The 27227-nt window shown below is 41.6% G+C and overlaps 2 protein-coding genes across 3 annotated transcripts in view; both read left to right on the top strand.

Moving 5' to 3' along the window:
- LOC138603416 (ras-related protein Rap-2a-like) overlaps nucleotides 1–7145 on the top strand; it is a 31707-nt gene extending 24562 nt beyond the window's left edge. Inside the window, exons 2-3 of one of the 2 annotated variants that reach the window (XM_069675179.1) lie at nucleotides 5981–6157; nucleotides 6583–7145. In XM_069675179.1, coding sequence (XP_069531280.1) covers nucleotides 5981–6157; nucleotides 6583–6754 — 349 coding nt within the window. In that variant the 3' untranslated portion in view covers nucleotides 6755–7145. Of the gene's footprint in view, nucleotides 1–5980 lie in introns of both variants that reach the window. The other variant, XM_069675178.1, reaches the window with a different exon arrangement.
- Nucleotides 7146–8977: 1832 nt separating this feature from the next.
- On the top strand, nucleotides 8978–22659 carry mrpl39 (mitochondrial ribosomal protein L39). Its single transcript, XM_069675388.1, has 10 exons — nucleotides 8978–9132; nucleotides 11150–11356; nucleotides 11442–11581; nucleotides 13529–13628; nucleotides 13736–13803; nucleotides 14377–14489; nucleotides 14569–14634; nucleotides 14717–14870; nucleotides 16720–16767; nucleotides 22499–22659. The coding sequence occupies exons 1-10, from the start codon at nucleotides 9096–9098 to the stop codon at nucleotides 22571–22573; spliced, it is 1008 nt and encodes a 335-aa protein (XP_069531489.1). The 5' UTR covers nucleotides 8978–9095; the 3' UTR covers nucleotides 22574–22659.
- The last annotated feature ends 4568 nt before the right edge of the window (nucleotides 22660–27227 follow it).

Below are 27227 nucleotides of genomic sequence, written 5' to 3'. Positions count from 1 at the left end.
CTACCAAAATATGAAGGAGAGAAGAAACTAATCCCACGTCTCTCCCTTAGTTTCTAACTCTAATCTAGGAAACATGGCTGCCGTTAAATGCTTGTCGACTGGACATGTTCTTACTTCTAAGCCGGTTACCCTCCTACAACTGAAACAGTTAGGAGCCAAATTGCAGAATCATCTTGCAGATTGTGACATTTTTTCTAATTGACCTGATTAATCAAGAGCAGAGACTGTCTCAAAGAATTAGACGTAGCCACTGTGACGGTCCATTTGATGACTGTTTGCAAGCTCAAGTTTGTCATTTTGGCGGTTGCTATCTTGGATTTTTTGGAGCTTGAAGAGGCCATATTTGGAGAAGAATTTGGATGCACATTACTAGAACTGTTATTAATCTATAATAAATTCTGATCACGATTAAATAATAATAATATTTTTTTATTAAGAAAGAGACCCAACATGAATCCACCATGAGCAGCGGTGAGGAAAAACCTCCTTCAACAGGCAGAAACCTCGAACAGAACCAGTCATGGTGAACAGCAGTCTGCCTTGGCTGGATGGGCAACTACAACAACAACATGTAATACATCAATCAATCAATCAATTTATTTCAATTGTCTTTGTGTACCGCCAAATCATAACCAGAGTTATCTCGAGACACTTTACAAAAAGAGCAGGTCTAGACCGACTCTTTGTCTTTGTTTTGTTATTTAAAGAGAGGCCCAACATGAATCCACCATGAGTAGCACTTAGCAATATTCGGCACATTGGCAGAAAAACTTCCTTTTAACAGGCAGAAACCTCGAGCAGAACCAGACTCATGTTGAACAGCCATCTGCCTCGACTGGATGGGCCGAAAATGGGATAGAAGGAGATGCAGGACAGAGACAGGCAAAGAGAGCAACAACAACATATGTCCTTGTTACATGAACAACAACAGGTCATACATACTTACGGTTACAATGCTAATAATAGTGGTACACTAGTGTGAAGATTAGCAAAAAATTAATTAGCGCGAGAAGCAGAGTAATGATAAAGGCTGTAGTAATGGTAATTGTAACAGTTGTAATACATATTTACAAAAATTATAAAATAAATGAATAAATAAAGAAATAAATTAATTAATAAATGAAATAAATAAAGAAATAAATGAAATATATATATATGTAACATATATAATACAATATATGTCATATATTACATTTAAAACGTTTGTCATAGTCATAGTAGTTATTTATACATGCAGAAGCTGCACTAAAGTCAGCATCTTTGTCGTCCCGACCGTGTTCTAACTCACAGCGGAGCACCCCTCTCGCCCGGAGGCTTACTAGCTAAGAAAGTGCTTGAAAGCTAGCATAAGCTGTTGTCTAAGGCTAGCTTATGGGTTATGAAATATGTTGTTTTACTTTGATATATGGCCAGATTTCAACTATTAATTGTCTTTTCAGTTGGTCATTTATCCATTGAAGATTTTTCAGTTACGCTACATTTACAGTACGACCTGCAACCTGGAATACACTAGTAGGACATTATAACAGCATTGAATTTCTCCTCTGGGATTAATAAAGTATATCTTCTTCTTCTTTCTTTCTTCTTCATCGAGCTTCCCACCCTGAGTGTAACTTAAGCGGAAAGTGGCTGCAGTGTGAATATAGTGAGTTAGGAAGAAACTGCAGACATCATTTGTAATTATTTCCCATTTTCACTTGTTGGAAGCCATTTTTTTCTCTCTTCAATTCCTAAAACTTGTAGGGTGTCCAGCTTGAGGAGACATCGCTCAAGCGTCCTCCACCTTATTCCTCCTCCCTGCTTCCTGCACTCATTTCCTGCAGCTTTCCTCTGGCCCTGCTTCTCTCACTGAGACGGTTGCCAGCTCTTTTCCACGCCTCAGCTCTTCTCCCAGTCGACTGGCGTGGCAGCAGGCCACCAATTTGTAGATAAGAGCCCATTTCTCAATAGCACCAGCAGATCAATAAGCCGGGCTCGGGATGCACTTAGAAATGACTGATGGTGGAGGCCATTACACGGTCTGTGCCATTACCTGTTGTGAGAATATATTTGCTCTGTAATAGACGTTCTGTAGTTATTTAATCAGAGAAAACATGAAGGGCGTCTCACTGAAATAAAATATCTCGTACCTGAACAAAAGTATTTGTAATAGCTTTATTGCGCTAACATGTTAGCGAGACATCTGTTGAAAGCACACTAGTGTTTGAATATTTTTTTATGTGAAGAAATATAACCAATGGACTGTGTCAAAGACGTAGATGTAGAACCATGTGCCGAACGGTGACGCCGCCTGTATTCTCTTTAATGGCCAGCAGGGGGCAATTTAACAGGTCGCAGAAAGAAATCTGATTTTATAATATTTAACACTTGATTTATAACCTCAGCAGTTAATTTGCTAATAAGTTTATGGTCTGAAGTGTTTGTTTTTAAGTCTCCTTAAAAACAACATGATGTTTATTTTGTAATTTTGGGTCCATTTTAGAGACAAATAGATGATAAAGCAGGGTATGCCTTTGTGCATGGCTCCCTTATGATTGAACATTAGCTGCCGCAGAGGCCTGAAAAAGTCTGTTGTAACACTTTGTTTTTCATTTTAGTTGTACACCATCACAGATGAGGACAAAAAGATGCTGATTAAGAAAAAGACAATCACATAGTTGCCAACTCCACATCCTGTATTTCAACGACAAGACATATTACAGGGGACTCTTTACATCCTAAATACACAGGTGTGGGAATGTATAGCAGGGGATCATGGCAGCAATACACATAACTAAACAATATCTTCAAACAGGGTTCTCACACGTTCTGGAAAACCTGGAAATTTAGAAACTAGTTTTCCAGTCCTGGAAACACCTGGAAATTGATTAAAATGACCAAATATCCTGGAAATGTTTTATTTACTTTAGCCCCTCACTCGTACATAAACCTAGGTGCTTATTTTTGTTTGAAACTTGACTGTTGGTAGCATCAGCTGTGCGGTAAGACAGGTTTGCCCTCACCTGGCGCGCAGTGTCTCCTCCTAGTGATGGCTGTATTTTTAACTCATTGCAATTCTGAGTTTTGACCCTTTGAGGTTGCTGTACCTGGTTATTGTGCAGTACTGAAGCAGCAGATTGTTAGCAGTGTAAAGTGAGCAGCTAATAGTTATACTCAGTATGAGCACACACGTAATTTTATGCAGCATGTGAAGTAAAATGGATTGTTTGTGAAGTTAATTTATCGCGATGCTATTATTTATAAGAATGTCCCCTTAAAGTTTAAGACTAGATCCTGGTAAAAATACAAGTTATTCAGAAAGCATCTCAGCCCTCAAGAGAGCTCTTAAGGTGAGAAACAGGAGTAGTGAGGAGGACTTTTAAGAGGCTTAAGAGTTTCTCAAGCAGAAGAGAAAATGGCGGCAAGACGGAGAGATAGGAGAAAAGTTCTACAAAAACTGAATGACAGTGAGCTTATTAAACACTACAGATTGGATCTCATTAGAGATGTGTCCTCCCAACGTGATATCGCCAGAAATGAAATTGATCACAACTTTAAGATATTTAAAAATGCAAAGTGCAACAGTGATGACTTGGGTCGATTAGGCCGATCGATTTCACTGTCCTTCTATGCCCATTATCACTAAGAGAGCTTTTTTTTGGATCAACCAATCACAGCTTTTGAAAGAATGTGTCACACCTAGCAACGGGGTCAACCACGCCTCCTCACTAAGATAAAAGTTTCTGTCCCTTCCTTGCGATTTTAAAGGGAATGATAATTTTTACGTCATTATTCTCATTTTAATTGAAAACCATATTAAAATGGTGTGATTTTTGGGATCTGTACCAAACAAAGATGTTTACGTCTGTGTATGATGTGTAGGCCAGAACATCTCTGCAGCACAATATTTAAAGTGCTAATCTCGAAGTTTCGTTCTCTTTGGCGGCACCTATGGCGATAAGCGGTAATAGCAGGAGCACACTTCCCAGATATCCTGACAGTGTTGCATGTGTGACGTCCACGGTTGGCTCCGGTTGTAACTCTTGATTTTCCTGGCTGACGGTCGCTTTCCTTTTAAGACTGTTTGCTTCATCTGAGCGTCGAGTTTGTTTCTTTTTCTTTGGATTTTCACTTCTTGTTGAAGTTGTATCTGTAGTCATCCATCTTTTCTTTGTTTGTTCAGCCATAGTAGATTACTGTTTACTCGCAACACTTGCAGAGAGCGGAAAAGCAGCTGCTTAGCTCCGCCTACCCTCTCTGGCAGACCAACCACTGCTGGCTGATGGAGAACGTGTCACTAACTGGGCGCTGCTTGGGATTTTTTTTCCAAAGTCGCCACACACACCCAGTGTGTAATACTGCAAATGCAAAGGCTTTCATCAGTGGGCCATAGGCTTACTCACCATTGTGTTACCTCATTTGATGATAGATAGATAGATGGATTATTTAAATGAAAATCTTCGAGATTATTACTTCAAACCCCTCAGCTGTGACCTGAAAGCTACTAATAAGCTCCATAAAGTAAAAGATGCACTGTTCATGTAAAAAAATATATTGATTAAAGACCCTTTAATATTTCCATAATAGGAGTTTTCCAAAATTTGTTACACATAGATAACAAACATAAATAACAAAACATAACATAACAAAGGCAAATACTACAACATATATTACATCAGACAACACCCCGTGCTCAGTCCACACATGAACCCTGCGGCCTACTTAGAGCCCAAACGCTGATTTAATAACTTGACAGACTGAGGGCAGACTTCTGTTTGATGGCAGAAGCTGATAGTCGTCAAATAATAGGGGGTCAGATGTAATATTACTTGCCAGAGGCAGCGTTCTTTTAGTATATGCTGCTTGGATTCAAGCATTTGACCCACTGTCTTTGAGCAGATACGTAACAGTCGAGTAAGTTGGGCTTTAAGTTGAGCAGAAAGACAGCTACACCAAGCACTGATTCCAAACTGCATTACACTCTGTGTTATAGACTGGAAAAATAATCTATATGTCAAGTCAAGTTTATTTATAGAGCACATTTAAAAACAACTCAACTCAACAATATAATACAAAGAATGAAATTAATAAGATAGAAGAATAAAACAATTAGGAGCAGCGATAAAACCGAAGAATTGCTGGATGTTTTAAGATAAAATAGGACCGGGACTTTTCTATAAACTTTATCCTCATTGTTAAGTTACATTATTTAAAAACACATTATATATATTCCATAATTAATTAAAACTGTATTTGTTTATTTTTATGCACACTCTCCGACACCAGGAGCATTAAAGCTGTAAACTTTCAAATAAAGGGGCACACAAGATCTAAAGCTCCGTATATTAAGTGGAAAATAGTTGTTTTGGATGCACAAGGCCGACGCTCATGTCCCCCCGTGTGAGAGCAGCACATTAGCTTTATTCAATTATTCAATAACCTATACCACTACTCTGCCCAGCCTGGTTTCCTTGTATTGATGGCTCAGAGGGAAAAAGGACTGGGATCGTCAGCCGCACGCTGGGGAAGAAAGCTTTTGATCCGTTAAGACATGATGGAAACGATGCAAAGTGGAGCGCTAACGATTTTAAACAAGAATTGGAGGCCATTAAACGTACAGCTTGCATGCCACGCAGACGCATATATAATGTATCGAGGAATAAATAGAGCATTACGGCGTTGTTACTTTTTCAGCGATGACGGTTTTGTAAAGGGACCGCCTACTGATATTAGACACCCGCGGAGTGATGGAGGCCTCCTGGGAAGCTGCGGCTGAATGTAGCTGTTTATCCCTCTCCTCTTGCTCCATTGTGCATTGTTCAAAACCTTTATTGTTCCAGCATCTAACAAATACAGTATGTAGGGCAACAATGCACGCACACACACGCTGTAGCAGAGTTTAGTCTCCCTAAGGATGTTCCTGACAATAAAACACTCCCAGAGGAGGAGAAGAAGGCAGTAAATTCCTCTGTTCTCATATTACTTCCTGTTTCATTCCCAGGTATCAGCAGGTGCCGGTGGTGCTGGTGGGGAACAAGGTGGACCTGGAGGAGGAGCGGGAGGTGTCTCCAAGCGAGGGCCAAGCGCTGGCAGAGGACTGGGGCTGCCCCTTCATGGAGACGTCGGCTAAAAGCAAGACGATGGTGGACGAGCTGTTCGCCGAGATCGTGAGGCAGATGGACTTCTGCCCTCTGCCGGACCGGAGGGAGGCGTGCTGCCCCGCCTGCAGTGTGCAGTAGCAACCGATGCCTCTGCTGGAGGGTTGATGGATGTATGGGAGGAAGTTAGAAATATAAAAAAGAATAAATGTTAGATAGATTGAAGATGGAAAGGGAAAAATCACTCTTTCTTTTTTTAAAACTATTTCTGCCCGGTCTAGCAATGCTTTCTGGGAAATGTAGGAAGCAGAGATAGAGGTTAAAGGAGTTTCAAACACTCCTCGGACACTGAGTGGATTTTCCCTTAAAAGAAAAAAACAACACTCAACCTCCCACTTGCATCACCCTCCTCCTGATCGACGGGCAAATTTCCGAGGTTTCCCAAAGGCAGCACGGTGCCAAAACCATCTTAAAAAGCCATCGATGAAGAGGATCGTATTGCGAAACGCTCCTGGGAAACCAGCCATAGGTCCAAGCAGGGATGGAAGAGGAATCTGCAGTGTAATCTGTCCTGTTTGATGGTCTTCTGTTTTTCTTTTTGCACTTTTAGGACTTTTAAAAAGGTGCAAAATAAAATCACAAAGTATCAGAATGGATGTCAAGTAACACCACTGTGAAGGAGTAATTCAAAAAAACAGGCCCGCCTATCTATGAATGAATGATAAAGATGATCGAATGTTTCAAAAGGAAACCGCACCTTTGGGGAAATTCATCCAGAAAATCCCAAATGTTGACATACTGTGGATGACGCGTGCATGAAGTTGTACTGCCACACTGACATTGAGTACAATCAATCTCACCCAAAGAGACAGTGTCAATGAATCAATCAAATCAGTCATTAATACATGTGCGGACACTTGTCTTTACACTTTACAGATGATACAAATGCCTTGTTACATTGTATGACGTGAACATCAGTGTCAGTGTGTAGTTCATTTATCTTAAGTCACACCAGATATGTTAGTGGTGCAACGTCAGAAACACTTATTTTCAACAAAAAATAAATCTTTATGCACAAACGTGTCGAGCGTCTTTATTGATCGTATTGTGTTATTGTGTTTCTTGAATGACAAAGAACTTCTTATGTTTTTCTTTTATCCTTTTTAGCGTGGCGGCTACGACACTGGTCAGATATTTGGAAGCCATGTTTAACCATTCAAGTTGTTTGATCAGGTCCAAACCAACAACAAGCAGACACCAAAAGTGTTGACTACATTTCCATGTAGGTTTATTATTTGTATGTTTTTGTAATTTTGAGAAATGTCATCCTAAATCCAAAATGGCGGAAAGAGGAGCTGCACCACATAGCCTACACTCAGGAATAAGACAAAAAGCCAGGAAAGGTTCAGGTCCAATTAATATTTTTCTTGTACATTTATTTCTTTAAATAAAAATAAATCTGTTCAATCCTGTAGGAGGTATGCACCTAGGGGTGTATACTGCATTTTTGCACCTTTATAAGACACATCTTACCTTGTTTGTTCAATTTAAAATCATGATAAAATCAACACTTTTGTTTCGTCGTTCTCAGTTTCGTTCTATATGGCGATAAACGATGACGGTCGCTTTCCTCTTTTAGACTGTTTGCTTCATCTGAGTGTTGAGTTTGTTTCTTTTTTTCACTTATTGTTGAAGTTGTATCTGTAGTCATCCATCTTTTCTTCGTTTGTTCAGCCATAGTAGATTACTGTTTACTCGCAACACTTGCAGAGAGTGGAAAAGCAGCCGCTTAGCTCCGCCTACCCTCTCTGGCAGACCAACCACTGCTGGCTGATGGAAAACGGGTCACTAACTGGGCCCGGCTTGTGATTTTTTCCACCAAAGTTGCCACAGACACCCAGTGTGAGAAACTGCAAATGCAAAGGCTTTCATCAGTGGGCCATAGGCTCAATCACCATTGTGTTACCTCATTCAGCGATATAGACTTAGCAAATATTAATTTACATGAAAATCTTCGAGATTATTAATTTAAGAAAAACAGTTTTATTAAACAGCATAATCAAATAGACTTTTTTGCAGTGTAATTAAACAGGCTTTAGATTTCACAATGCTTACAGTCATTATTTATAAGCTTACCAGTACGTTGATGCATGTGTGTCTGTGTCTTCTACAGTGGACGATAACTGACATAAGAGGGGTTTTAACAAAACCCCTTTTAAATTAAAGTTACCTCTATTCTTTTACTTTAACCTCCAGAGGTCATTATGAAAACACCCTTCCAGCTTTCCTATTCAGCACTAATCTGGCTCCATCACGGCCTGCGTCGAGATGATTTATGATGTTTTGGTTCTGCGGCTGCGTTTCCTGGCCCAAAGTCCTGCCACTCCCGCTGCTGCCATTAGTGCCAACACTTACTGCCGATTCTGGTCCTGAAAAATACAACAAGCATTTGTCAAATTCTGAGTGCCATTAGAGTCCATTAGGGGATGAAACCGGGGACATGTGAGACTTTAGAGCCAAGATCCTAACTTTGGATGTCATCCAATCAGCATAAGAGGACAGTCTTTCAACACTCTGGAGACAGAGACTCAGGTAATTGAGAAATTAATTGTAGAGTGATGCGATAAATATCCAAACTTTAGTGCAAGTGAATAAAGGAATATCAAATAATATACAGAGCTAATTTATGTTGTTAGGGATGTTGTTGTGGTCTTAGTTTAATTTCCCTTTCTTTCCAAAGACTACAGTAATTATTTCAGGGTTTCCTTTACATAAGCTCCCTTTTAAGTATTACCAACAGCGACACCTGCTGTCATAAACAGGAACAGCATCTCGTCCTCTAGGTCACATGGAACTTTCCAGACACTGACTACAGTTCCTACCCGGACCCAAATGTTCGCTGCGCATGATACAGGCATGGCGTCCTTCAGCCACAGGCACCAGTAACAAACATTTCAATTGCCTTCATGTGTCTACTTTAAGTTATTTTTTTATGTAGTTGTGGAAATATTCTTCACAATGGCGACCAAGACCGTGTGTCAAGTTCTACAGCGCCGTGAGTAGCTAACTGTTAGCTAACGTAACCGATAGCATTAACATGTTAGCTAGCTAGGTAGGTTGACAAGTTGTAGCTGCATGCTACACCTAATAAATACACCTGGATAAATACACCTTTTCAAATCATACATTTTGGCTTGACATATCAAGAAAAGCTCATGTGTGTTTCAAACGTTAGTTATGTGTCCAAGGAAGCCGCAGAATAACGTTAGCTAACGTAGCTCCCATACATCTCCCCTTGAATTGAAGGCAGCCATCATTGACTAATTAAATACACCTGTTTGTCCTGCTACAATAATAAATGGCTGACTTATAAAAGTTCGTTAGAGGTTGTAGTATATCTCAACATATATAAATTCGTCTTTTATACTCAACACCTCAAAGTAAGCAGTTACTTTAAATTAAATAATCTCAGTTATAAGGCTGCTGTGAGTGTGAAGCTATATATATTCACTTATATTAGTCGTATTTTTTTTGCATTTCTCTAATTTATACTGTATTTTTTGGGCTCTCTGGCGCCGTAATTTCCTTCGGGATTAATGAAGTTCTATCTTATCTTAAGTGCAGATGAAAGTTAGTCAAAAGCCTCAACTTAATTTTCACTACTTTTATATTACAAGCATGACCTTTGAAAGTCTAAATGTTTAAGTATAATAGTTTGTAGTCACATTAACATAATTTCCCAAAGCAAGTTTTCTATCCTGCACTTCGGTAATAGAATTCTTGTGTATAATACAGAACAACAGAAAGCCTATGTATTAAAACAATATGCATTCAGAAAAAAATTGCAAGTGGAACTTAATCTAATTGGAATCTAACATTTAAAACAGCAGCTCAAATATAGCAATATAATAATCGTACAGTCATTAAATAAATCTATATACCTAATAAAAAGTTGTTGTTGTAGTTAAGGAAAAGGAGAAAATGAGAACTTTATGAGTCTACCATTTGTACCTTGCAGCAAAAAAAATGTGTTTGTGTTTATTTGCCTTACTTTACATCTGATGTATTTCAATGTGACTATTGCACATGCAAACATTGCATTCTACATGCTAAAGCAATATATTTTGCAGCACCAGAAGACATGTACATGTCCTAAACAAATAAATATAAAGAATGTCAAGTAATTAAATTAATTAATTAAAGCAACTAAAATAATATGTATTGGGTTTTTTTTTGCTGATATGGACATATGTGTCTGAAATAAAAGATTAGTAATAGTAAGGGTGGTAAAAGAAGTAATTAATTGTATTCATCAGGCTTTGTGGTTTATTCGTTAAATTATTGCAATGCATATACCAATAATATTTGTCAGAAGCATAGCATCACATGTAGACTTACTCAATCTGCATCACCTTATTTCTATGTGGTTATTTCTTTCTTCCACATTTTATTTTATTGAATGCGTTATTTTGAGAGCCCCAGTAAATACTGCGCTTTGTACAGGTACAAACAGTTAGTAATTCTATTATAGTATGCACTGTAAGGTAAACTGTGTAAATGAGCATAGGAAGCCAGTGCAGTAGTGTATGTATGCTTATTGCACAGTACCAGTAAGTATATTATAAGTATGGCAGGAGTAAAGGAGTAGGGTGACATCCATGTGAGAAAAGTAACATTGTGATGAGCCCAAGAGTTCAATATACGGCCTGATGAGTCTTCCTTGAGCCTGGAGGTGCAGAAACGGATGCTGTCTGGGGTGATCATGTTGGTCTTCCTCCTTCACCGCTGGGCGTAGAGAAAGTCCTCCGTGGATGCTAATGCCTTACAGGGTTAATTTTTAGACTTCACAGAGCTCATAGGACTGTTTTAATAAGCTGGATGGTACTCCTTAAGACTCTGGGGTGTAAAATTGCTGGAGGACCCCTTTGAGTAATAGTATAACCAATAACAAAGTGGTGTCAACATGATATAAGCTTCCCAAGATTCCCAAGTTCAGCGATCAGTTAATTTAATGGTTTCTTGTGTTGCACCTCTTTTCTGATCCATCCATCCATTCTCTTTCCCCTCCGCAGGCTTTGCATCTGCAGCAGCAGCTCTGCGTCCACCAGCCGCTGAGGTCCGCAGCCAACGCAATGCCGTCTTCTCCAGGGAGCAGGCGCGGCAGAGAGCTCTGTACCCCCGCATCGAGAAGATCGAGGTGTCCATGGAGGCCCCGGGGCTGGAGGGTACACTGCTCGTCATGAACAGAGGACTGTCCACTCCGCTGAGCTGTGCCAGACGTGAGTGAAAGGGAGGGTGGATGATGTGATTCCCGTGAATGTAGGAGTTTAAACCCTGAGATGAACTCCTCCGTGTTTCCCTCAGACCTGACGGAGCATCATGTGACCAACTCCGTACTGGCCCTGGTGGACGGAGAACCATGGCATCTCCATCAGCCCCTCACCCGGTCCTGCTCCCTGACTCTGCTCACGTTCAAAGACAGTGACCCAACGCTGGTCAACCAGGTACTGGTACAGCAACAACATGTAAAATATTTAAAAAGGACATTACATCTTTATTAGGTTAAAGCTTATTTCACAATTTAATTGTGCTTTTTTTCCTCCATGTTTAACTTTGCTTCCCTCCAGTCTTTTTTTCCCACACACACACACCTGCACCTTTTGTCTCTGCACGCAGCGGCTTGTACCACCTCTTTCTCTCTGTACGCTTCCACTCTGTTGACTTTAATCATCATCAATATGATTTCTAAAGTCGCCAAAATAAAACACAACAGTTTGTGCTGTGCGTGGACGAGGCTTGTTGTTAATTATGTACAAAAGGCACAAACCAGATAGACTGCAAAGCTTTTAAAACATTGTGTAAGAAGGTTCATTTTAAACAGGAGACATTTCAGCTCAATTGATGCATTTAGGGAGGGACACAGCAGGAGACGTCTCTTTCTCTTGTATGTTTGTGTGTTTCTCTGCAGAGCGGTGGTGAAGATCCTTGTTGCAATAGATCCGGGTAGTGAGAGCGAGGGGAGGTTGTCAACAAGTTAATCAATTGCGGATGGCAATGTTGGACTGAAAAAAAACTAAAGTTGTTCAGATAGGTCAGAAAATAAACTTGATTTACCTGTGCGACCCACCAATCTACAGTCTTCTTCTGGGAAACCCAGGGGCTTCTACTACGGAGCGAGTTCTACATACCCAGGGTCTCTCTTCCTGATCTGGCTTCACTTAACCTGACAAAAGCAATCACGCTAAGCGGTCACACAACGCTGGTTATCAACCCCATAAATCAACCCAGGGTTTCTATGAGCTGGTTCATATTAAAAGGGCGGAGTCTGCAGCGTATGGCCAATCACGCATAGGTACAAGTCTGCCGTCAGCTGATTGCCGTCAGAGCAAACTATGATTTTAGAAAGATATGAAGAAGTTAGTCCAGACTGAAATCCACTCAGCAGCTGAATGCAGGAAGGACAACAGACTGTGTGAGTGAGGCCTGTAATATCACTGCTCCATCATTATGTGTTACGTATTGATTATAATAACACCTGTGTAATTACATTAGAATAATAAGTTGCACTGATGTATTATTATGGTGTTAATGACAGATTTAGACTTAACTGTATCAAACTATGGAGCAAATTTAACCACATTTTAAAGCTTACTTTCATGAGTACAAAAGTACTTCAGGATATCAGTAAAGCACGACAAATATCTGTCATTATATTTAATAAAATCAGACGATAAAGTGGAAGTGTTTCACTGCTCTCTCGCCCCTCTCACCATCTGCTCTCAAAGCTCCTGAATCAAGAGACCTGATTGGTCAGTAGGTGGTGTTTAGTTCAGGTTGATCTCTTATCTCGGACATAACCTTCTCCAGAGCAGGTTAGGTGTTCAGCATAAGTCACCATGGCGATCTACCCCGGTAAGAAGTGAACCACCTTCGTAGTAGTGAAAACCTGGAGTTAACCCTGAAGTTACCTCGACAACCGTGAATCCTGCTTCGTAGTATACCCCCAAGGAATTGCCTATACACAACAAACTCAAATTGATATCTTGAATAAAAGTGGGTCAGGTTGGCTTACCTCGAAATTTAGACATTGTGTATCAAGATGAATAACTTTGACGTCTCCATGATTTCATATCTCAGGCTGCCAGAGGGCTTATTTACATTGGCTCAACTTTAGAATTAAATTTGTCACCATCACTTTCATTAAAACTGCTTTTAGAGTGGATATCTTCGCAGTTGGTTTGAACAACCATAACAATAACCAGTATTACTGCACCAACCCAATAAATGTGCTATGAAACTGATTCATACCTCGACTGTCTCTTCAGAAGTCCTTCCTGCCAGCTTTTACAGCGACATGACTTCATGATTCGTGTAAACGTAGTGAAAAATATAAATAAGTGATGTAATAAAAACAGTATTTGGACAGTCTGTGTTCTTGTTTCCCCGATCAGGCGTATTGGCGTTCCTGTGCCGCCTTGCTCGGTCAGGTGCTGGAGACGGCGTTCAAGGACGACTTCACTGTGGAGCTGCTCAGCACGCCTGAGGTGCCAGGTAGACAAGCTTTATACAGTCTTATTTTTGCCTGTTGTAATGTCGGCTCCTTTAAAAACATTTGTAGTTTTGTCTCGAGTTTACGGTTGTGTTGTTTTCCCCTGCAGTCACTTCAGGAGCCTTCTGCTGTGATGTGGTGCTCGACCCTCAGCTTGACTCATGGACTCCCTCTGAGGTGTGTGTGGATGTGTGTTTGTGTTTGTGTGGTGAAAACATCAGTTCTGTCTCTGCAGTCGTGCTTGTTTGCATCGTCAACATTTTCACAAAGGGTGTTGTTTTCATCGGCTGCATGAGCTTTGTTTTACGATCCAAATGTATTTTAAATGTTAAGTCTGTGTCACGTGTAATCGTCGACATCCCTGCAGCAAGATGAGAATTTTAACCATCAGAGGTCAGCAAAACGGCCAAATTTAGCTTCTCTTTAAAGCCACATTTCACCCAGAATCCATCAAATGCTTCGGCTCTCCTGAGTTCCTGCTGTGCTAACACCCTCGTTTGAACTTTCCTCTCACTTCAGCCACATTTTCTCTAAAAACGGGGGAGTTAGAGTCTTGTGGGGTCTATTTTTAAACGTGTATTTGCGAGACGGAGAGATAGTGTGTGAATTTTAATTATCACCTTTGAAGCGAAGCCTCTGTTTATTGTTCTTCAGTTGCAGGGAAGGAATGATTAGCAGCTTTGATTGGTTGCCCTGTACGTGACCCTTTGTGAGTGTAAAACACATGTATTTACCTGTTTTTCCTTCCAGGAGTCGTTGCGGTCTCTGACCAGAGGAGCCCAGCAGATCATCCACCAGGACCTGGCCTGGGAGCCTCTGGAGGTGACGCCCTCTGTGGCACTAGAGGTCTTCTCACACAGCAGGTAGACTGACCTTTTACTTGCCTGTTATTTTGTCACTTTCTATATCATCTGGTGTTGAGCGTTTCAATGTCTCTTTTAGGTGTAAACAGGAAGAGGTGGAACAGAATGCATCACAAAGTCCCAAAGGCACAGTGACGCTCTACAGGTGATGTTTAAAGCACTCACTCTGGTTTAAACCTTCACCCACCAAACCTGCAATACTCATATACCCTCTTCTTCTTCTGTAGATGTGGTGACCATGTGCTGCTGAGTGGGGGCCCCCTAGTGGCCAGGACAGGCCTGTGCTCGCAGTACGAGGTGACAGCCGTCCACAGCCTGGGGCAGGGACCATTGGGCCTCCACCGTCGAGCACAGGGCCTCTCTCTGCCTCTGCAGCTGCAGGTAGGAGCAGGGGGGATATGGGAACTTGAATACAATAAATAAGTTTCACTGATAAGTTGAACCACTGCTTTCCTATGGATGTCAGTTTTAAGCTTTTATGGAACAGGAGCTTAATTTAGTCCTATGATTGCCTTCATTTTTAAGGGAATATACCAAGATTTCTGTGCGTTAAAAAATTGTTGTGTGTTAATTTATTTAAACTTAATTTTAGGCAAATACAAGTTTCTGCTTCACAAAGAAAAATGTTAATTTTTTTACTTACAAAAAGAGAGTTATGAAAGGATCAATTTTGCTTTTTGTTAACCTGTTCAAAACTTTTAGAAGTGATCCTCTTGATCGTCGCTGTCATTACAGCTGCTAAAAAGGCTTTAATGACTGTAAGGTATTGGGGCAAATTTGCAGCATGAACATATGTCATCTAAAAGTTCTTGTTTCTGCCACTAACAGGCTCAGATTGTTACTTTATCTGTCTTGCAGCATTACAGAAAAGATCCCTACAGAAATAGACCTTATTGTTAAAGGAGCAGTCCGCCCCTGGAAAAAGCAGTCAAAGCTGGTGTTCTCTGTAATCAATAGAAGCAATAATATTTGAAATTGGCGCCATAGCTGTGGAGAAAGTTGTACAAACATCTCGTGGTTTCGCCCATTCTACATTCCTACAACACCCAGCATGCATTGCGCCCCTCCCTCTGAAAGGAACGGCCCAGCGAGAGACGCTGGAGTGAAATAGTACCGTTTTGCTGCAGGCGACGGCCCAGAATGGTACAGAATCTGAAATATGACGAGAGTATACCGGTGGATCGTCTAAAAAATCTTCAGGTCTGCAGTCTACATTTCAAACCTGACGATTCTGAACGAGACATGACATCGGAGGCGGCGTCCTAGATTGAGGAAGTGTAGTTAAGCGAGCGCCCTGGCCTCCGCCAGATGACGCGTTTTACGTATTCTGGCGGAGGTTTTCCAGGGCCCATTGGAGAAGCAGATAGAGTCCTCCAAAGACACAGAGTGAAATTGCATTTCTTTCTACCATAATGGCATTAGCTCCTCATAATAGCATGACAGGACTGAGGTCGAACTGGCCCTTTAATGTACGATTAAATCGCTTTCTTCAAAGCCACCAGACTCCATTGACAAAAATAGCAATTTAACCTCACAGAACACACAAGATGCTGGTCTACCGCTGCCTTGAGTTGTTAGTTTTGATGTGTTTTTTTTTCTGTGCTTTTGTCTTTATTTGAAAAATTACTTTAAAACCAACTCACTTATAAACAAAATAGGCTAATCGAGTGATGCAGCAGAACACCAGCAACACCTGTGTTCTGCGAGGTAAAATGACTGCTTTTGTCAATGGGGTTTGGTGGATTTGTAGAGATGCATGTAACGTCTGTTTCTGGCTTCAAAATAAGCATCTCTCTCCGTAACAAACAAAGATATTTTTGGAAACGTTCTTGCTGTAATGTTGTCAGACAGTTTTAATATCAATGTGAGTCTGTCAGTTGCAAAAACAAACACTTTTAGCGGACGTATTTTGATCAGGCGCATTTGCCCTGAAAGGTTACATTGCTGCCTTTGCAATATACCTGCCTGCCTGCTGGAGCAATTCCTAAATCTAATACTCACAAACCCAAAAAATGAACAAAACTTGAATTCCCCTTTAAGCCGTCTGCAGCAGTTTCCCTTAAGACTATAAATAGAACGGGCGTTGCCAGGGGACAGATAATATATGATATTTATTTGTTCTTTAAAGATCAAAGCTTGTCCCATAAAATCGCACAGACGTATGCGGCGCAGTAAAAGTACTATCAGTGTCTACATGAGCCTGTTGGTCACGTTGTCCTCCTCTCTGCAGGCTCACCACACAGTCTGGAGGAAACTGAGGCAGCGGGCACAGAAACTGGTAAGAACAACAAGTATGTCTGCTTCCAAGCTCTCACAGGCGTCCAACAGCAGGGACATCAAAGCTGCAGCTCGGGGCCAGCTCAGGGAAGGAGGGCCCTCGGTGTTTTGGGGCAGTGGTCTGGTCTAGATGCTGGATGCCGGAGCCAGCCCGCTCCCTGGCTGCAGCATCACTTCACATTTCAGAGAGTAGCCAGAGGATAAGATTTAACGCGGCTATTTTTACTGCTTTGCATTTATATTTTGGTATAAACAGGGAGAGGAGCGGCGTTACAAAAGCATCCTCGTTATGAAGGACAAACTTCTGTTTTCTGAGCCGACATCAAAGACGCAGACACTTAACTCGAGATCCAAGCAGGAAGTATTTTTAAATCTCTCAGGTTCATTGTAGACGTTGTGCTTCATGACACTTGCGCTGTTAAATCTTTCTCCCTCTGAGCGCTGCTTTGACTCAAAGACGAAGCATCAAATCTTCAAGTTAAAACTAGGCTGCGAGTTAATTTTGGATGGAGCCCGTCTAGTCGGAAATATAGTTTGCTGCAGCTTTTCTGGCATTCTCTGAGCATCACTGATTGCGTAATGAAAGGGAAAAAAGTCGCACTCATTAATAGACACGCTCGATTTGGCGGCTGATGACATACTGTGCACTGTGGCCTACATTTATCTGCACAGATTGAGTCCACACACTTTATTAAAGACAAAAGTCTGGACGTCACACAGGAAAGTGGACGATATTTGGATCACGTCTTTGGAGTTTTACAAGCACAGTTGGCATTCAGAGCGGCTGCAGGACGTCAGGTTTATGATCTTAGAGGACGCTGTTCCATATTATCACCTGATGCACTAATGTGTGTGTGTGATGCGTATAGACGTCCTGTCCTTTTTGTCCTGTGTATTAACAGAGCATCACCGCCGCTCATCAGGAGAGCAGCTATAAACTGAAACAGGCCCGGGACGTCTCTGAAGGACGTTTATACTGCAGGATGTTTACTGTATGTTGGCACATAAAGCCTGATGCACAAATACGCTTCTCTTTAACAGCTCAGACTGGTAGACAGAGATCATTTAAGACCAAATGATGTTTCTGTTCTTCCTATAACACAGCACAAAGATGGTTTGGCTTGTCGTACTTGATGTTGGATAAAGCTGTTGTTATAGATATCAAACTAAATTAACAAACATCCGAGGACCGACCCCCTTAAAGTCGACGATTCCAAGAATCATAGTCGACTCGCTTTTTGTTAGTAAATCTCTGCGCTTTTAATTTGAAGCTTCGTCATTGTAAGCAGAGCGATCCAGGAGTGTTTGTCCTTCATGTGCTTAATGGGAGCCGATTTCTTTCTCTTAAAGGGATAGTTTAGGTTTTTTAAAGTGGGGTTGTATGAGGTATTTGCGTGTTGGCGCAGGTTATTTAGAAAAAGACCCACTTGCCGATTGTCCCATTGCCAGTGAAGTATCCTCCTGTCGGTCTCTTTTCTGCTGCATCACCGTCTGACGTCATACATGCACGGGAGAAAGGGTTAGTAAACAGTGAAGATGTTACGGTGGTTAGGTCTTTATTGTATCAATTACTCATTCAGTCTGTTTATCAAACTCAGCGCCAAATTTGGAACGATGTTCGAGTGCTGCTCGGATGGAGACAGGCGGAATTTGTAGCAGAGATGACAAGGAGTCTCAGAAGTTACCGACGGAGCATAGCATCGGGCCAGAGAGCGGGTGGAGATTAGCGTGTCGACACAGGTTTTGTGTTCCCATCAATGCCGATCGGAGCCGAGGCGATAATTACCCGGGTCTACTGCAGAGTCATGTGACCCAGGTCTGAATGCTGATTGTAACCTTTCCAATCAGCACGGTCCCTGTTAGGAGAAGCTGGACGGAGTTTCTACACAGAAGCTGAGCTTAGCAGCACTGCGGATGGCATCACAAGTATCACGTACTTTAGCCACTTAAAAAATCGTACAAATAACCAAACATTTCAGTTTAAGTAAACGCTGGAGTTTAGTCACAGCTTCACATTGGCCTCAGACAGCCCTTTCCCTCAGCACTGTGTCTCACTCTGCACAACGGCCCTGTGCACCTACACATGAAGCACATGGTATCAGATCAGCTGTTTGGAGCTGCGGTTTGTAGAAGAGACAACAAATAGAAGAAAATAAATTATGTAAACGAAATCACGATACACAGCACACTTGCTATTGATAACCTGAACTATCCCTGTGATTAAAACCAGTGAAATTACTGAATGAAGCAGTTTCATGTTAGAATCAGTGTTTCAGCTGCAGTAAAACATATTCAGTTAAAAATGATGATATGAAACAATAAGTGGTTGCCTGGAAATGTTTTAATTGATAAATTAAAGAAGCACCTGCCAGATACAGGTCAGGTGTTGGCTGTGGCAGGTAAAAAGTTAAGACCTACCACAACACGAAGTAGGCTTTTCCTATATTAATAGATATTATTTTTATAAAGCAGGGATTATAAGATATATTTCATATTTATTCTGTCAGTTACCAAAAGCTTAATAATTATATTCCTGAAACGTTGTACTCTTGTTTACGACGGCGTGTTAGGGCCATTGTAAAAAGAAACAGAGCCGGAGGAGAAGAGAAATACTCAGAGAATTCTGAGATTAAAGTCGTAAATTTGCCAGAAAAAAATGGCAAAGTCATGAGATTTGAAAGTCATACATTTGTGAGAAACAAAAACTAGTAAAAAAGTGTTTATAGGAACATTTTTGAGCCTCCAAAAAGTGTGTTGTGGTTCACGGCCCCCTCCCTCTGATTCACCTGTGTCCCTCCTCTGCCCTGTTGGCTCTGCCGCTCACACAGGCGTGCATGGCACGGAGCTCTGAGTTTTCTCTGCACACAAGAAGCAGACTTCTTAGAGGAGACCCTCTGCTGCAGAGACGCACGTTTCTATGCTCCCCGTTTACCCCAGGGGTTACATCACACATCTCAGTTAACCTACGACCTCATGATGGATACTGAAAGGAAACAAACCTGCATTACAGACAAAAAACAAACTACCTTAAACACTATTATACTAGCTTAAGTTTCTCACAAATTTATGACTTTATAATCTCAGGATTTTCCATTTGTTTCTTGGAATATTACTCTTCTCGTCTGGCTCCGTGTTTGGAGGCTGATCCAGAAAAGTTGGAAAGAAAAGGAGCAAATAGATGCATCTTTGTTTGAAACAGCCAGATCTGATTCAGAGTGGGTTAAACCCTTTAAATTCAAAGGAGTTATTGGCAGGAAAGATTCATAAAAAGCATTAAAGCAAAAAATAAATGGACAATATATGGATTTACAGTTTTACAGCGTGTACCGTTTTCATTTATAAAGCCTCTGTTGGCAGACTCCTCCAGAATCTGTTCTTAACTTGGACAGAAAACATTTCGGTCCTGCTCGCCCAGAGCTTTGAGCAATTTATTATAAGATAAACTTTATTAAGGAGGCTGCTTTCATATCTTATCGTATCAACACCACGTTCCAAGAAAGTTTGCTAAGTCCTCAGCTCAGAGTGTAACAGCCTGTACGAGTAGGTGCTCGCTCAGTGTTTCGTTGCTGCCTCTAATGTACAACATGTTTGACTTTCAACTGTTGGGAAATTTGTCCTCAATCCAGGGAAAACATACAAGATATTATGGTTGTCAACATTTTTTAAAACGTTCAATAGTGCCACCCAAAACCTGCCACGAGCAAAAGAGAGAGAGCAGCTGTGGTCGAGCAACATAAACAGGAAATTAAGAGAACGAGCGCCGTTAATGTAAATAAAGCAGTGAAACAGAAATAAGACGTCAGATTGTTTCACAGCAGTTAAACAACAAACTAACACGCCTACACCTCCGTACGACCCCGCACGAGGGTACAGGGTTTACTTTCTATACGCCGAAGTCGACTGTGCGTCTGTCTGCTCCGCCCTCCGTCACACCTGGAGCTCAGCAACGACACAGCGGACTGTTCTCATACACAGAACGGCACATGTAGACATTTCGTGAACACTCCTGGCGTCTCATAAAGATGCAAACGATGCAGACAGACAGAGAGCAGAACAGAGAGACAGCCACGTCCAGAAACGTCCCAAATACAGCAGAATAATAAGAACAACAGAAACACAGACGAAGGGCAGACACCAGCTCACACTTCTCCTGAATGATGAGTGATGATTAAGCCTCTGCTTATCAAGCCTTTCATTACTATCAACAGTCTGTCAGATGAGCTCTTCTGTGTTTCGTGACTTGTTTCTGCACCAGCGCCGTGTGAAGGTGGGAAATCAAAACAAGAAAATTACCTCATTTTTTGTTCCTAGGACTTCTATTTCTGTTGCTGTGGTAACGAAAAAGGTATCGAGCATGGTTTATTTTTTACTAGCATCGTATTGAGGTTTAAAATTCTGGTATCGAGACAAAGGCACACAGACTGAAGTACAGAAGCTAACAGACATAAAGTGACATCAGGAAACCGAGACTGGAGCCCCTTTCACACATCGATCCTCACATTTTCCTGACAATTTCAGGACCGTCTGACCCCGACGTTACCCAGAGTTGCCCTTTAACACATGTCTCTCACAGCGGGAGATTATTCCCTGTCGGAGGCGGGGAGTGGGGCCAAGTATATTTGCCGACTAATTGTCATCGTCATCCACGATCGATTAACTTCCTGAACACTCTCCCCTCACGTTCTGTCTCTCCCATACCTGGAGCAGCGTCTCCCACATGCTCATCAGAAAAACGCACGCACACACATTCACTCGTCTTCTCTTAAATATGTGGGTGAAAAAATACCAAACCCAGTTGTATTTTTTGGGGCGATTTTGTCAAACGTGCAGCTCATGATGGATGTAAACAGCAGACGGATAGGGAGGGGGATACAGAGAGAGCTGCTGTGTGCAGTTAGGTGAAGGTGTGTGTGGGGGGAAATAACAGTCGTTTTGTGAACAAACACTAACATATGGTGGAGAAGAGTGAAGCTGCAGTACCCACTGCACCCTCCCTCCCCCCATCACTCGAGTATTTCCTGCTGCGTTCACCACACATCAGGCAACCCGGACTTTCTCCCGACATGATGCTCGCCTGCTGGCAGGAGAAAGTCAGGGTCGAATTTTGGCCGTTTGCATTCACACATGCAGCCCACCGGGGTAATGTCCGGACATGTTCAGGAGTGCAGTGCATGTGTGAAAGGGGCTTATGATAAACCTGTTTTTAAATTTAAATAAAGGTAATTAAGGCTGCATGATAAACCTCTTTTTTCAGCGTCATTGCAGTTTGCACACGTTTATTAAATGTATCACAAAAGACTCTCTGGATAGCGATGAATAAATACCGGCTACAACAGGACTTTGTTTTCTTTTTATAATTAGTTTGGAAGAACGAGAGGTCAAATAAATGTGTAATAGTGGATAACCTTAAAGGTTTCATCAGCCCTACAAAACATCTACTTTCTATTCTACCTTTTGTTTGTGCTGCGGTACACAACTCTCCAGAAACATGTTTATTAAAGCAGCGATGCGTGGGCGGCATTTTGTGAGCCGGCTGCAGGCGGCAGGGAAGCATCTCCCCCGTCTGCCTCCAGCTGGCGCTCCAAACACGGCCACCCACGCTCCAAACAGATGCCCCCACACCCCCCTAACATCTCTGTAGAAATGCGCTTCTGCACATTTGCAACAAGTATTTAAAGAAATGTCGACATAATCCTTCAATGTATTTAACTTTTGCTTGTTTTTTCTCTCAGGTCGAGGTGCCGAGACCTAAAGAAGTGACTCCTCCCTCTCCTCCTGACTCAACTCCACCACCGACCAGCCAGTAAAGACCTCTGCGTAACCTTCCACACACACATACACACTTTGACATGTGTCTAATTGTATTTTTTGTTCAATAAATGTGTAAAAAATATGTCACAAAACACTTCAACCTATCTCTTTCTTCAACCACGGGAAAACACGGGCGTCTTTGAACACCTCAGGGAGGGTGGAGGGCTGCTCGGGTTAATAACTGTCGAGCTGATTGTGGGCGTGAAGGAGCGAGAGTGAAAATGGAAACCTGTGGATGTGCGCTTGTGTGTGTGTGTGTCAGCAGTTTGCTTAACAACAAAAGCGGAGTGTGTGCGTGTCTGTGCGTGTATCCTGAAGGTCAGGCAGCAGTGCAGCTGTTGCGTCTGTCACTCGTCAAACAGGTGGCCCTCAATCCTCAGAGTGTGTTTTGCAGAAGTGTGAGAAAGTGCGAGCAGGCCGGAGGATTGGAGGCCATGAGGCGGGTTTCTTTTGACTTCTCCTTCCCAGGATTCCAGGCGTTTTCACACATTAGACACAAACTCCTCGTTGCTGCAGGAGAGCGCTCTTTTGTCATCAAACAACGCCCCTGCAGCTCTTCATCATCACTGCGAACAGAGGCTCTGAAGCACAGGCTAAAATAGTTTGGCACCACTTTTTATAGAAGCTTTATTATAAGATCTAATTATTATATGTGATCAAATACTACAGATATGCTATACATTCTACTTAAACATAGCTTATAATTTCTCACTTCCTGTTGACACTGCCAGAGAGGTTATAACGTTACTTCTCCTGTGTAAAATCTGGGTTAAGACGTTTTAGAAGTTCCGTTTAACACAGCTTTAAACTATATCCTAAATTTTAAAGACTTACATGTATATGTGTCTCCGACAGCATCAATCAAAACTGACTAATTGTTATATTTGTAAAGAGAAAATTCAACTCAGAGCTCTAGTGCTGTATGGCAACAGATTCCACAGTTGTGCAGGACTTAATTCAGTCGTTTCAAATGGTTTCAAGTAATTGGGAAGAGCTAAGACCGTTATATATGACTAGATTGACAATCAATAAATTTGCAACCATTTTGCTGACAGAAATAGACGTTTTTGTTGAGCTGAAATCCTTCATTTTTATTATAAAAACCACCAATTACATCGCTCTTTTCAAAGCCACCAAACTCCATAGACAAAAACAGTAATTTTACTTCACAGAAAACAGGGGTTGTAAGTTTGTTTGTGTGATTGTTTTTCTACTCCTGTGTCATAAATAGTTAGTCCCGTCACAGCCATAATATGTGTGCAACACACACTTACTGAACAAACAACTTTTTTATGTTGTATGTTTCACCAGCGTCTCCTATATTCTTCAAGGTTAAATAACTGTTTTTGTGAATGGAGTCTGGTGGTGTTTAAAGAGAGCGATGTAACAGCTGGTTTTAAGGTTTTCTGGTTTAAAGTAAAGCATCTTACGGCATAGTAAAAAGGTCTATCTCTGTAGGGATACTTTCTGTAATGTTATCAGACACTGAGACAAACTGTCTGAGCCTGTCGGTGGCAAAACAAGAGCTTTTAGGGGGCGTACTTTGATCAAGGACCAAGGATTAGTTGCAGCCATTACAGCCCCGTCCAGACTGAAGAAGCCAACTGGAGCAAGTGAAAACTTTTTGTTCCTGTTAGTCCTTCAAACCCCAACATACATTTAAAAATACTAGCATTACATCGCTCTCTTTAAATCCACCAAACTCCATAGGCAAAAACTGTCCCTTTGCCTTACAGAACACAGGAGTTGTTAGTGTGTTTGTGTGATTGTTTTTTTACTTTTGTGTCTTAAATGGTTAGTGCATCACAGCCACAATATTTCTGCAACACACACTTACTGAAAAAACAACTTTGTATGTAGCATGTTTCACCAGCGTTTCTTGTGTTCTGCGAGGTTAAATGACACGTTTTTTGAATGGAGTTTGGTGGCATTTTAAGAGAGCGATGTAAAGGCTGTTTCTGGCCCAAAAAAAGCATCTTACTCTTTAATTAAAAGGACCAACTCTGTAGGGCTCCTTTCTGTAATGTTATCAGACACTTAGAATAACAATCTGGGCCCATAAAAAGAACTTTTGGTGGTCGTACTTTGATCGGGGACCAAGGATTAGTTGCAGCGATTACTGCCAGTCTAACAGCTGCTGAGTGAAGAAATCTACTGGAGCAATTCCAAAACTTTTTGTACCTTTTAAAACACATTTTTAAAAAACCTCATTATCCTTTAACCCTTTCATCGAGCATTAGTTACACTTTGTAAAGGACGCCTTATTAGAGAGCAGTACCAATAGTGTAAATATCATGGTTCTGTGCGCCCACCATTTGTGTAACAGTACAGGTGGTTACAGACAGCTGATGATTTTTAATGACCACCAATGACAAGGAGAAAATTGAGCAGCCCCCCCTTAACTTTTTCCCCTTTCCCCCTCCCCCAATGTACATTACAGATCCCTGTTTTTATCGGAGCTTCTTACACTTTGATAAATAGCAAAAAAACCTCTTTGTTGAGATAATTCACAGAGTAGTTTTACTTTCTTCAAGCATTTAAATCAGAGTCCAACTGTATCATCCCCACCAGGAGACGGCTGAAGGAAACTTTGCAGCTGTTGCTCCCACTCAAGCATCCCACTCCTGCAACCCCCACACCAGCACAAACCGACAATGTGTGAGACACACCCTGGGACATATGCCTCGGACTTACACCCAGTCCTCCACCGAGTGAGATGCTTGAGTCGGTGCCCTGAATTCCTCGCCGCTCCTGAGTTATTAGGAACGACTGATGTGTCCGTGACGCTGCTGCTGAAACATGATTAAATTTAAATCACGGCTAAAACAGTCTGGAATAATGCATCCCTGAAAATGAATATTTTATGTGTTCTTGTTCTCTAACTGACTTAAAGCTGTGCAAGCGTTTGCCAGGCGGTGTCTTGCTGTTGGCCAGTGCGGCCTTAACACATGTTTAGTCAATAGTAATTCACTGGGGAGTCATTGATCTGCAGGACTACAGTTAATGAAACCGTCTGATCTCTAATCTCTGCACTGAGAAACTGCAACAATTAGTGTAACTAACCTGTTTCGAATCAGAGGTTTTTACCAAGACATGTTCTCGATCTTCATGCTTGTCTCTTGTATTTTTAGAATACCAGAATATACAAGAGTTGTGTCCCAATTCGCGGGCTGCGGAGGATGGGTCATCCTATGTAGACGCTAAGGCTGACCTGAAATGAGACGGTCTGCTCTACGGAGGATTTTCTGTTTGCGTCACCAGCTGTTGCCACCCTTACTCTTGTGTCACCAAATGCTGCTCCTGTCGCCTAGCAACAGGCAGCCAGCGGGCTGACTAGCTAGCATAACTAACTTCACGTAACTATTATTTTAAAGATAATATTTCAAGGCCCCTTTCGTTATTTTCTAACATGTGTAACGCTAGCTATTCGATTGAGTTAAAACTTTTACATTTAGAGTCGGCCATCTCGCTTGAATTGGCGCGCAGTGAATCTTGGGATACTGCACCCGATGGATCCTTGGTTGCCCGGGAAAAGGAGGACGCATTTGATGGAGCCTTCGAATTGGGACAGCCTCCGATGCGCCGCTGTGAAGCAATCGGCCTTCAAATACGCCCTCCAAAGGATGCAGCCCCCTGGATTGGGACACAACTAACATGTCTCAGCTATTTCAAAGCTTTTGGTCATGTTTCATCTTCATATTGTACAAAACGAAAACAGTTTAAAGACCCACAATCAAATCAGAAAGTCTCCACGTGTTCAGAAACGTTTATCTCATCAATGTGGGTTTTAAATTTAAAGCTGTATTGGCATGAAATGTTCAGAAATTATTTGTACAAAGCATAAAATTAGCGACGATTACAATTATTAATGTACAAGACATGTTATCCTCCATATGATGCAAAATGGTTAGTGCTGTCGCCTCACAGCTAGAGGGTTTTTGGTTGGAAACCCAGTTCAGACGTAGGAGGCCTTTCTGTGTGCAGCTTGCATGTTCTCCCCGTGCATGCTCCAGCTTCCTCCCACAGTCCAAAGACATGCTCGTTAGGCTCATTGGTGACTCTTAAATTGCCCGTAGGCGTGAATGTGAGCGTGTAAGGTTGTCTGCCTGTGTGATTGACTGGTGATCAGTCCAGGTGTAACCCCGCATCTCGCCCAGTGACTGTTGGGATAGGCTCCAGTCCTCCCGTGACCATAATCAGGATGAATGAATGAAACCTTACAGATATATACATAAGAAGAATAATAATATAGCATTCATTAATCCTTCCAATGCACCCAACCCCCCATTTAAAAGTAGGAAATTAAAGCGACACATACCAAACAATGGAGTACAAACCAAACAACAAACAGCACCCTCCTCACAGCTTGATAAATCCACACGCCGTCCCAACTGAACAGTTTCTAAAAATAGAATAAAAGGCGATCAAAAGCACACCACAGTTTTGCTTCTCCTGAGTTAACAGAACAATAATTTATTATCGCTGATGAAGAGATAACCGTAAAGCGAATGTCAGAGGAGCTTCGTGCTTCCATGGTGTAAAAGAATCCTTTTTGCAGAGCAGGTTATCGCAGTGTTTATGTTATCTGGAGACAAAAACAGCATCTTGTTTTGGCCTTAAGAGAGCGTCAAACCTTCGTCTCATAAGCCT

The sequence above is a fragment of the Semicossyphus pulcher genome, unplaced genomic scaffold, assembly GCF_022749685.1.
Source record: "Semicossyphus pulcher isolate SPU_LCO1_2020_fin unplaced genomic scaffold, fSemPul1.0.p SCAF_24, whole genome shotgun sequence".
Lineage (NCBI taxonomy): Eukaryota > Metazoa > Chordata > Actinopteri > Labriformes > Labridae > Semicossyphus > Semicossyphus pulcher.
Note: the sequence above shows the minus strand (reverse complement) of the source record. Positions and strands in the feature narration are given on the sequence as shown.

Excerpts from the sequence above, each read along its gene's own strand:
- mrpl39 (XM_069675388.1), top strand. The coding sequence starts at position 9,096 with ATGGCGACCAAGACCGTGTGTCAAGTTCTACAGCGCC. Across the intron at positions 11,582-13,528 it reads ACCCAACGCTGGTCAACCAG|GCGTATTGGCGTTCCTGTGC; the intron begins GTACTGGTACAG and ends TTCCCCGATCAG. Across the intron at positions 14,490-14,568 it reads GAGGTCTTCTCACACAGCAG|GTGTAAACAGGAAGAGGTGG; the intron begins GTAGACTGACCT and ends TGTCTCTTTTAG.